Source organism: Sander lucioperca, chromosome 4 (assembly GCF_008315115.2).
Source record: "Sander lucioperca isolate FBNREF2018 chromosome 4, SLUC_FBN_1.2, whole genome shotgun sequence".
NCBI classification, from domain to species: Eukaryota; Metazoa; Chordata; class Actinopteri; order Perciformes; family Percidae; genus Sander; species Sander lucioperca.
In genome coordinates, this window is record NC_050176.1 from 45,010,979 (window position 1) to 45,023,275 (window position 12,297).

At 40.2% G+C, this 12,297-nt stretch overlaps 1 protein-coding gene across 2 annotated transcripts; it reads left to right on the forward strand.

Annotated features, from left to right (window-relative positions):
* Positions 1–642: 642 nt before the first annotated feature.
* stim2a (tromal interaction molecule 2a) lies at positions 643–12,293 on the forward strand. 2 transcript variants are annotated; one of them, XM_031285730.2, is made up of 12 exons: positions 643–1,396; positions 4,262–4,392; positions 5,895–6,006; positions 6,226–6,337; positions 6,637–6,752; positions 6,972–7,149; positions 7,222–7,399; positions 7,563–7,724; positions 7,903–8,003; positions 8,095–8,348; positions 8,649–8,829; positions 8,996–12,293. In XM_031285730.2, the coding sequence occupies exons 1-12, from the start codon at positions 1,273–1,275 to the stop codon at positions 10,506–10,508; spliced, it is 3,162 nt and encodes a 1,053-aa protein (XP_031141590.1). In that variant the 5' UTR covers positions 643–1,272; the 3' UTR covers positions 10,509–12,293. The 2 variants fall into 2 exon arrangements, with proteins under 2 accessions (XP_031141590.1, XP_031141589.1); XM_031285729.2 differs by having other exon boundaries at positions 644–1,396; positions 8,643–8,829.
* Positions 12,294–12,297: the final 4 nt, after the last annotated feature.

Consider the following 12,297-nt stretch of genomic DNA (forward strand, 5'->3'; position numbering starts at 1 on the left):
TCCTGTCGTCTGTTTGTGTCCCTCACACTCGACGTTTCTAGTAATACTTTTAGTTTAAGGAGATATACTGAGTGTGTTAAAGAAATCGCAAGCCACATATAGACATCATTCGAAACCTAATGAACAGGTGTACAATCGTGTACTAAGTCCATCCACGTAGCTTGCCGATCTGTGAACAAGGCTAGGCTACAACTGTCAGACCGAGACAGCCTGGCCATAACGTGACATATGTCATGCTATTCCTGGCATGATCGTCTTGATATCACTTCGCATAGTGAGGTCTAAGGGGCTTAAATTGATCCTCCACCCAAACCAGGATCAGTATAGCTATACAACCAGAAAGGATAATACAAATCATCTAGCGGGAGTGACTGGTCTGTTGGTTTTACACATCAATATGATGGTTTATAAGCAGTTCCTCAGTTCTGTTACAATGATCGCCTATCCCAAAACTGCATATCCATCGCAGGATCAACGCTGCAGCTCCGTGTGCTGGGTGGGGGTGGGTGGGTTAGGAACCATAATAAAGTGTTAGGGCCCCTGTTGCTAGAGAGAGAGAGAGAGAGAGAGAGAGAGAGAGAGAGAGGTGGGGCGGCGGCGGTCAGTTCTGCGTAAAAGCGTCACATCTCGTCGTCTCTTTTGAGAAAGGGGTGACAGAAGAAAGAGAACAGAGAACTGGACAAGTACAAAGACCAAAACAGACTCCGACTGGACACGAGGAACATAGAAGCAGTCTGCATCCTGAGCAGGACTATACGCGTATTTTACTACATAAAGAAAAGAAAAAGAAAAGGTTGTTTTCATGCGCCCTTAAAATCAGTTCCTGAGATCTGTTTTGAAACTGGATTTTATTAATGATGGATGAGCCTCAAGACATTTTTATCCTAACTTTTGATTAGGCTGGATTCAAAATAGCATCTGTCATTTTGCTGGAATGCCATCGCCCACATTTGGAGTCTTTTTACGCACAGCCCTATTTGGTTTGGATGATTGCAAATCATTACCGCAAACGTTTTGACGTGTGTTGGAACACATTGTGCGCTATCATTCATTTCGAGTTGCACTATCATCCAGCTTGCTTGATTTCCTAAGTTAATCACTAGTAGCCTATCACATCTCGCTTGTGGCTGGACCTGTAATAGCAACACAGATCGCTTTTCGCAAGACTGACACGGGTGCCTCCTAAACGGGAGTTGGCACCGTGTATGTTCTTTCTCAATCTGTTTTGAAAAGTTTTATAACTCTGAACGACAACATTATCTACCCTCTGAAATGCTGCCTGTGTCCATTCTCTTGCTCCTCGTTTTCCCCGCTGCGCTCTCTGTGGCCGCGCACGGCGCCCTGGACCTCCAGGGTTTCACCTTCCCCGGTGGGAGCGCAAGTTTCGACCCAACAGGTAGCTATTACACAAGAGAGACTGAAGAATTAAATAGGAGAGCTGGACATCAGTTCTCACCCTTGTACTTGACAAAATATTTGCATCGTATTCAACTCTGCCCTGTCATCGCCAATAACGCGCCAGTTGTTATGGTGAAGGACATCAATCTTGTTTGCACATTGGTAACTTACTGCATAGAATGATTGTCATACGTCTTCAGTGCTGACATTTGCTAACTCTAACTCATTATAATTTTGTATTCTAATTATACATTCTTTTTAATCTTGGGGACTACCATTCAATACCATTTGAACCATTTATATATATATATATATATATATATATATATATATATATATATATATATATATATATATATATATAAATAACACCGAAAGTGTTATTTATTTATTTATTGGTTTGTTTTGAATGCCATTAAGTCAATTCTGCTGACACTGAAAGATAGAGTCAGCTGCCTCATTTTAATGCACCATTATTCCACAGACAGCTCATTTCGGAGATAGTTTCACATTATCAGAACACCTATTGGTTAAATTTGGGTTTTGAGTGTTTGCCAAAAAGACATATAGGAAACAAGCATTTTTTTTTTTCTCATTACATAAAAAAAAAAAATATATCACACTCTAAATCTCGCAAGGACTTTGTCTGGGGGGTTTTATTATAAAAGTGTAATCTCATGACTCACTAGTTAATCTAGCTGCTTTGTGCTCCAGTCCTGTGCCCAGGTCTCCAACAGTTTCATCTTACCTGTGAAAAGAGTTAAACTCAGGACATATGTGGAGGTCTCACAGGGACACACACACACACACACACATACACACACACACACACACACACACACACACACACACACACACACACACACTTTTCACAGGGCATTTGGATACACCATTGATATTTGATAGCCCGCCCAGCTAAGAGGTCTCCTCAGTGTTGAGAAATGCAAGTTTCATCAACAACCAGGGGATCAATGTCTTTGCTCTGTAAATTGGTAAACATATCCTGGCTCTGGGAATGAGCTGAAGCACACAAATCATTTCATGGATCATAGGTAATTTAATTATTACCATGTCAAATAAGTATCCCGAAAAGAGCCACTGACTCATGAAACGAATACATATGAAACAATGAAACATTTTGAGCCATTCTGTCTGTTTATGTTTTTTTTTATGCCTGATGCTTATCTACAGTAGCAGTCTAGTGGTCCATTATGTCACAGCAACATAATGCACTAGCATATTCCTCAGTCCTGTGCTGACCTTTGTTGAACATGGGCTAATTGCAAAATAATTTGTGCCAAATAAAAAATATGCTGCTACTTCTGAGATTAATGCCAGTATTCTTTTGCAGAAATGTTCTAAGATTAATGTCAGAATTTATGTGAAATAAGAATTCACTTTCTTCCCAGATGGCACTTTTTCCATAGCTTTATTTTTTCTTACAATGTGGATGGAGAGCAGCTAATGTTACTGGAGCTGGCTTTGATAGTGGCTTTAAGACCTTTGACCCTCCCCTCAGCTCCTTGGAGCACCAAAACACACAGTCACAGAGACAAAAATGGGCTCTGACTCAGTATGGCGGTGATGACGGAAAGCTGTGTGTCATCTTCTCCTGTATTGGTGTTCCCATATTCTACTTAAGCCTGGAACACACAGTACGATTTAAAGTATAACTACAACAGTTGATTTGGTCTTTTATGACAGATTTTCTAGAAAGTCCTTGCTGGCATCTGACCAAGAATATTAGGCACACATTTTCTTGTAGTGTTCTGGAGTTAAGGCTTAAGCCTCAAACTCATTGGGCTAACACCTGGAAGCTGTTCCATTGTATCAAACGTGTTTATTTGTTGTGTTGTCATTGGCAATATGTGTTGCCAGTTCACAGTTGGTTAAAACTGTAACTATAAAAGCCTACTTTAGTACCCATGATCTATAGGCACTCTATAGGCACTTTTTACAAACAGCAGCTTGCCATAACTCGTGAGTCTCTAGTGTCCACCTCCTATTATTAATTCTTCAATTAAATAAAATGGAAAGTACATGAAAGCCCAAGTGTAGACTGACATTGGGTCATTGGACTCTGATATGATGCTAATCTCAAGCTAATCTAAGAGGAGACTTCTCTGATGTACAGTAGCAGGAATGAATGAATAATTAAATGTGCACACTCCATCTCTGTGGCTACTACAAATTGGAATGATTGATAGTGCATTCTCGGTATAACCGAAACAAATCACAATCACTCAATACTGAGTGAAAATGAGTAGTACAGTGAACATACAAAACCAAGTCCTCAATCTACGGTATAGATCAGCTGAACTTAACAATGAAGCTGCATTAAAGCAGCCATATTATGCTCATTTTCAGGTTCATAATTGTATTTTAAGGTTGTACCAGAATAGGTTTACATGGTTTAATTTTCAAAAAACACCATATTTTTATTGTACTGCAGTGCTCTCTCTCACTGCTGCAGATCCTCTTTTCAGCTGGTCTCTGTTTTAGCTACAGAGTGAGACCTCTTTTTTTCTTCTTCTTCTGTACTATCTTTGATTGCACTGCACATGCGCAGTAGCTCAGATGTAGATCATGTCAGCTAGCTAGCTCCATAGACAGTAAAAGAAAGGCTGTTTCTACAACTTCGGTCAGTTACAAGGCAGGAGTAGCTGGGAGACTTCTAAATGAGGGCGCACATGTAAGTAGTTCTTTTGTAGATTATGGTGAACTTGTGTGTGTTGTAACAGTGCTTTGCTATTGAGAACGAGGTAGCATGCTAGCGTTAGCATGAATGAATGAATGGTACTCCGTGGATAAGTTGAGTAAAATAATAATCTATATAATGTAATTGCCTCCCTGACCCACGTAGACCCCTGCATGATGGTGTATCCACCATGTGTGAGTGAGGCGGATCGCTACAGCCTGGAGGCCCTGTGGAGCATCCATCAAATGATGGACGATGACCAAGACGGAGGGATTGAGGTGGAGGAGAGTGTGGAGGTACAAAACTCACTCTTCATTAAATGTTTACCCTATTTACTCAGCTGTTGTAAAGCCTTGTGCATGTATGTTCTTGCAAGAGACATGGTAAAGCAGTACAACAACAGGTGTTCCTGGCTGGTGGAAGAGCCAAATACTACTTCAAGGATAGCAACAGTATAACTTTGCTTTTGGCTCAGCGACAAAATTGGTTTGCACTAATAGAATACACTGGTAACACTGGTGACCTTTATGGTCATACTTAACAGTATAACTCCTCTTAATGTTTTCATGGCACCAGCTTCCCTTATTCTTCAGCCAGTTTGTTATAGTTGTCACAAACTATTTGTAAAGATACACTGCTTGCTTCAGTGGTGTAATACAAAATAATTGTATTCAAGTTTATCAATTCAACATTGATTCAGTTATTGTGTTTATTAATCGCATGAAATTCCATGAAAAACAACAACCAAACAACCAAATACATGTAAATGGTGAAATAAATGATTATAAAATGATGTTGCAACGCAAGGTTTGATACATTTGCCTGTTGCTTTTTGTAGACCGATAATACATTGCACCTCCCAAGCATAGTTTGTTTCTATAAAAATATTTTGTGAATGAGCCAAAACCAAAACACATTTTTCATTCAGTCTTGTAAGCAAGTGAATCAGTGGTTCATCTCTATCATGATTCATATGACTTGGTACATGTGTGTGCGTGTGTGTGTGTGTGTGTGTGTGTGTGTGTGTGTGTGCCTTTGTGATTTCGTTTTTTATGTTGAGTTTGAGTTTTCAGAGTAAATATTAAGAGTAAGTATTTTGTCCAAGGAGTGTGTGCGTTTCTAGAGTTGTATGTGACTTTGGTTGTAAATCCGGAAATCTAGAATGCCTTTACCTTCTAGAATGCAGTTCAGGGATACAGTATCCAAGGGCTCGGGTTGCAGATTGCCATAGAGACTTCAGGAGGGGGGGCTGGGCTCCAAAATTCCTCAAGCCATCATATGAAGCCTCCGTTTACAGCCAAGGACACATTCCAAGACAGCACACACACACACACACACACACACGCACACACACGCACGCGCACACGTGCGCACGTTTCTGCATGCATTCTAAATAAATACAAACTCAAAACACCCACTCCTTTTTCCAAAATTGAAATCCGAGTGCACACTGCAAAACATTTTTATTAACAACAAATTTATTCTGACTGTATGTGCTTTGTGATCCCGAACTGTGCTCTTTACATTACATTACATGTCATTTAGCTGACGCTTTTATCCAAAGTGACTTACAATTGCTATATATGTCAGAAGTCGCACACCTCTGGAGTAACTAGGGGTTAAGTGTCTTGCTCAGGGACACATTGGTTGATGTATCGCAGACGGAATCAAACCCAGGTCTCCCACCCCAAAGGCATGTGTCATATCCACTGCGCCATCACCACCCTTTACTGTAAAGTTGCATCTAAAAAGGTCTTTATTTTCACTTCTTTCTTTTGTCCCTCTCTGTTTTTTGCAGTTCATCATTGAGGACATGAAACAGCAGCAAACCAACAAACACAGCCACCTGCACAGAGAAGACCAACATATCACAATTGAGGAGCTCTGGAGGGGCTGGAAGTCGTCTGAAGGTGTGTGTGTGTGTGTGTGTGTGTGTGTGTGTGTGTGTGTGTGTGTGTGTGTGTGTGTGTGTGTGTGTGTGTGTGTGTGTGTGTGTGTGTGTGTGTGTGTGTGTGTGTGTGTGTGTGTGTGTGTGTGTGTGTGTGTGTGTGTGTGTGTGTGTGTGTGTGTGTGTGTTTCCCAAGGTGTCCAGCTCTTCTTTGTTTCACTTTGTCTTCTTTTCTTATCAGTACATAATTGGACTCAAGATAATGTGCTTCGCTGGCTGAAGGATTTTGTTGAGTTGCCCCAGTATGAGAGGAACTTTAAGGACTTTAAGGTCAATGGAAACACACTCCCCAGGTGAGGAAATTGAATGATGATGCCAATATGAAATTACTTAAGTTCAGGTGTATCATCTCTAATTTGGCCTCTCCCATCGATTTCATATGTGGGAGACCTATACTAAGAGAATATGAAAAACATTGTTGTCCATTGTTCTTCCTCCAGTAGGAGTATCTCAAAAACTAAAGCAATTTTAGGGTTCTTCCCTCTAGCCTATAAGTCTCTTGAGTGCTGTAGTCCAACCGAGTAACTGTAAAAACAAGTCAGTTGTAATGAAGAGTCATATCAACACGCTGAACTCTGACACCTGTGTGCAGGATTGCAGCCAATGAGCCTTCATTCCTGAGTGGCCATCTGAGGGTTCAGGACCAGAGAGACAAACAGAAGCTCAACATCAAAGCTCTGGATGTTGTTCTGTTTGGACCGCCTACACGTAAGGACAAGTCCTCACCCTATCCCCTCTCCCTATGTCTCTTAAGTGTATGTGTTCTTGTTCTGCCTACTTGCCTATTTAGCTTATACCTATAACTCTCCCAGCTTCCTTGGATTTTTCCAGTATATAAAGGACAACTACTATCATGCTCCCATTGCATATATGAAGCATTTATGATCCATCAACCATTAATAATCATGACCTTCCATTCCACCACAGGTCCCCCTCATAACTACATGAAGGACCTGCTGCTCATTGTATCCGTGGTGATGGGAGTTGGAGGCTGCTGGTTTGCCCAGGCCCAGAACAAAGTCAGTAAAGTCCACATATCCAGGATGATGAAAGATTTGGAAAGTCTGCAGAGGGCTGAACAGAGCCTCTTAGATCTGCAGGAACAGTGAGTAATCATTTTTTATTATTGCATTGACTGTATTAGTTTGATTCCACTAAAAACATTTTACTTTCTCAGACTGGAGCGAGCACAGGAAGAAAAACGTAATGTCGCAGAGGAGAAACAGAACCTGGAGGAGAAGATGAGGGATGAGATCATAGGGGCGCAGGAGGAGGCTTACCGCCTTCACGAGCTGAGGCAGGGAGCTGTCAGTGAGCTCAGCCGCCTCCGATATGCAGAGGAAGAGCTGGTGCAGGTAGACACACAACTAGAGCAATGCTGCACTAGACGCTTGTCATTGCTGCTATAGTTTTGGAAATTGTAAAGGTTTTAAAGGAAAGAATTTAAGGTTTAACAGCAGTTTTTAACTATTATTCTACATGCTGATCTCTAACATTTGACTGATGCCATTCCCTCAGGTCCGTGGAGCACTGAAGCAGGCGGAGAAGGACATGCAGGCTAGCTGGAATGCCTCAGAGGCCCTCCAGCTGTGGTTACAGCTGACACATGAGGTAGAGGTCCAGTTCTACAATGTCAAGAGACACAGAGCAGAACTACAGCTTGGCATCGCCAAGGAAGAGGTAATGCATGAAAAAGGGGGACACACATAAAAAAACACACTAGTTATATTTAGTGTGACTGCACTGGATACATAGAAATTACAAAAAACGTATGAGCATTTATATTTTCATATATATTTTTTTTTTTACAACTTACCTACATACCTATCAACTGACCTGCATCTATACTTCCTTGCAGGCAGAGAAGATTAAGAAGAAGAGGAGTTCTCTGTTCGGGACTCTCCATGTCGCACACAGCTCCTCTCTGGACCAAGTTGATCACAAGATCTTGGAGGCAAAGTGAGTCACAAAATTACCTCTGAAAGTTTTGTTTGTGTCTGTCACAGTAAATATGTAACATATGTCACATAGGTCTTTGTATATCCCAAAGGAATTCCTTGTCTGAAGTAACAGCCTGCCTACGGGAACGCCTCCATCGCTGGCAGCAGATTGAGCGCCTCTGTTGCTTCCCCGTCATTAGGAATCCTGGCCTAGCTAACCTCACTGCTCAGCTCTACTCAGAGCCAATTGCCCTGGGGTTTCCCAGAGTTCCCCAGCCATCATGGTCATGCCACAGCTCTGTTCATGGATCTATAGAGGATCTCTTAGAAGAGTCTGCTTCTCCAATCTTACCACATATGACAGGTAAGTACATAGCAGTGATGACTTTTTGATTCTTTAGTTGGATCCCCATTAGTTTTCACAAACAATGTGTTCAGATCTTGGACTGGCTATGGCATGTAATGTGCATAATTTTCACACTCATCAAACCATTCAGAGACCACTTATGTTCTGTATGGAAACATTTGCAATTGTTGTTTCTCCACTCATCGCAGTTTAAAAAAAAAAAAATGTATCACCCACCAGTCCTGTATGTGTCTTGTGTCATGTATGGATTAATCAGCTCTGCTAATTGATTAATCTTTGGCCTTCCTCCAATTCCAGTTCCACCACTGAAGCGCTCTCCACGACCACGGGGATCAACCATATGTCGATCACGTCGTCCTGGCGCGATCAGTCAGCCACCGGCCGCCATGATCTCCCCGGACCCTGACCTTCTTATCCCCATCAGAGACCCGTACACATGTGAGGAAGAGGAGCTCCTCCTGAAAACTCTAAAGAAACAGTATGTCTTCCTGCCAACAACTTATAGAGGCCAAATTTGCTTTTACACACTACTCAAGCTAAACCACTGTTCATCAGTGAATATTTTTTCATTCCTTGATTCCTTCCTTCTTCCCTTCCTTGTCCTTTCCTTCCTCTATTCTTCCTTTCATTTCTCTTACTAATAGAGACTCCCAAGAGATATTCTCAGACACAGAATATATGACTTCACCTCCTCTCAGCAAACTGTTCCCTAGTCCAACTGTTGACACTCAAAGGCTCTATTATGACGAAATTGAGCTGTTTTCAGACAGCTCCATTACACAGAATTTGAGTAAAGAAGAAGCAGCTGTTGTTGAATCTCCAGTTCGCAAAACTTCTGTAGAAGAGCTTGAAGCTTGTGTAGATATTTCCTTGGGAAAGATGGCAAAAGACAAAGTGTTGGATACTTCTTTGGAAACCCCCTTGTTGAAGATGTCCAAAGAAGAGTCTTTGATTGAGGCTACATCAAGGAAGATATCCAGAGACAGGAGTGAAGTTCATATGGATTTTGCTGTTAGAAAGGTGCTTTCCAATGAGTTGGATGCAGATTTCCCAGCCAGGAAAGTAGAGAGAGATACAATAGGGGGTTTGATGGACACCGCTTCAAGGAATGTATACAGAGAAATAAGTGATTTACCTCTGGATGTGAAAAAGATTCTTTGGAAAGAATTAGAAGCAACAACAGATTTTGCACCCAGGAAGCTATCCAGAGACATGATGGGGACTTCAATGGACAGTGCCTCAAGAAAGATGATGCAAGATGATGTTGAGTGTCAGTTTGACTCAGTATCCAGAAGGATTACAAGAGATTCAATGGGATCGTCCCTAGACACAGGTAGTAGAAAGATTCAATGGAATAAAGGAGACTTCCAGCTTGATTTCTCTGTAAGGGCATTAGCAATGGACAAAATGGTTGAGGCTACTAGAACACCACCAAGAAAGATATCTAGAGATGAGCTGGAGTATTGTAAAGATACTGCTTCTATAAAAATGCTACCCAAAGAGAGATTTGAAGCACTTATGGATAACTCGTCCTCTACAGAGAAGCAAGAGTTCAATATAGAACCATCAACAAGTAGAAAGATACTGAGAGACGAACTTGAGATGTCTGCTGGTTCTCTCAGAAGGAGAATACTCAGAATGCCAAGAGATGACATTGACCCTTCCATAGACACTCCCACAGGAAAGATCTTATGGGATAGAGTTGATGTTCCAATGGAAATACCTGAACAATCAATACTGAGGGAGGAGTTGGGAGCATCCGATTCAAGTTCATCTCCAGGTCAAATTGGACAGCCAGACCTTATGATAACCTCCCAGGTACCATGGGAGTCGCCATCAGACCTTTTCACCTGCCCATTGAGCAAGCTTGTGTATGATGGGATCCTTGAGAAGTCCTGCCACTCTGTGGCTATGACCTCAACCAACCTCTCTGCCTCAACACCCAACCTGCCCCAGAGCAGTCTGCAAGCAGAGGTGGAGCCACCATTGCCACCACCAAGGATGGCTTTCCCATCTCCTGCATCGGCTGCTGAGACTGGACATGAAAGAAACAAGCATAAGGAAAAGAGCAGGAAATCCTTAAAGCTCAAAAATCCTTTTAAAAAGAAAACCGAATCAACTCCAGAGAAGCCTCAAAGTGGTCTTCAAAAACTCTGATGATCAGCTTAGAATGTTTTACTTTTTTTTCCTTTTTGTTATTATTTTATTGAACCAGAAAATGAGAGTTTTAGAACTTCATTGACAATATCTTGTATGGAAAGCTGAAGTACATTTATTTTCTCTTATAAAGTCTTATGTAGACATATGGTTGATGCCATATTATTTCAGATGCAGATTTTTTGAGGCTTTGCCTATGGTTGAAGGATTGAATGATGTTTAACTGATGCCGCTTCTGTATAACAGAGGCAATGCTTGAATTTTGTTTAAACCTCAATTGAAGACATGTATTCCAGTAGAAAATGAATGCATTCTATTCTAAGAGAATTTTTTTTTTATTTAGTTATGTCCCAATCACAATTTTTTGATTCATGAATCAGAGTCTGGTCTGACATTTTTATGAATTTCTTCCATACAGCTGCATGTTGCACACATCAAAATTAGTAAGACACTTTAAAGGCCCTAGGTAATGAAGGCTTCTTAGTTCTTACAATGAATAATGGGGTCTTACATGAACACACAATTCTCTGCCAGAGTTAGAAGTTAGTTTTCATTATTTCACATGACAAATTTCTGTATTTGTGTTCTTCCCATTGGTTCGAGGTGGGTGGGGCTCAGTTGGGAAAAAGACATGATTTGACATATATATATTTATGAACCATTCAGGATTTAACAACATTTGAATCAGAATCTGATAACAGTTGTGGGTTTGTTTGATTATCCAATTATCAAACCACATCAACACCGTCCAGATTAAGGAGATTAGCAGATTTTTTTTTAAGGTTTAGACTATAAATAAATAATATATGGTAGTTTTTCTCTTAACTTTACATTTGATTGTTGCTTATTTAGTCTTGACTATATATTGTTACTCAGGATTTACTTAGGATTTTGCACTATATAGCCTGCAGCAAAGAATAATTCATTTTATAACAAAATAAAGAAATAGAAATCCTCTTAATGCTTTCATATCATATTTTGTATAGCTTCCAATAATGTTTTGTATATTTATGGAAAAAGATGTGTCCGTGTTGATATGTTGTTTCAGGAAGCATTGGACACGGTTGAGACAGTCTCTTTTCTTTTATCTCCAGTTAAATTCAAATGCTATTTTCAATCAACATCACATTGTTTAGTGTTAACCTGGAAAATGTTGTTGAAATATACACAAAATAATATATACGTTTGATTCATTGTTCTCTGATGCACATGCCGTCATAATTGGAACTGTTGACTGCTGTTTATTTATTTTCTGCACTTGGAAATGGGTCAACCCTAACATAGCCAATATTGACAATATATTGACCCCAAAAGCATCTGTCCTGATCCTGTGGATTGGCCTGGGAAAACCCACATTTTATTGAAAATGTTCTGCTTTGATTTGAAATGCTCACAGTTTTCTTGCTCGCTGTTTTTTTTTTTCAAAACTAATGCATTCAAATGCATATTTTACTTTAATTGTTGATTTGATGTATGTTTATTTTATTGTTTACAGGCAAGTCAGTGCCTTTAGTAGTGTATTTGAAATCAAATAATTCAGAATACATTTTAATTTATTTGAAAATTGCTCATTGGAATAAGTTTTTTCATGTCATCAATTGATTTGTTTCAAAGTGTAAGGAATATATGAGTAACATGTTTCCCCTTCACTGAATTGAATGTAAGATGTCATTTGCTGTTGTTATCTGATGATTTATTAACAAATGATGATAGAGGAAATAAACAAGGAGGTGAAATTAGTAAATATTTTGCATTTCTCTACAATAAAGAAACTAAACATTGCCAGCAT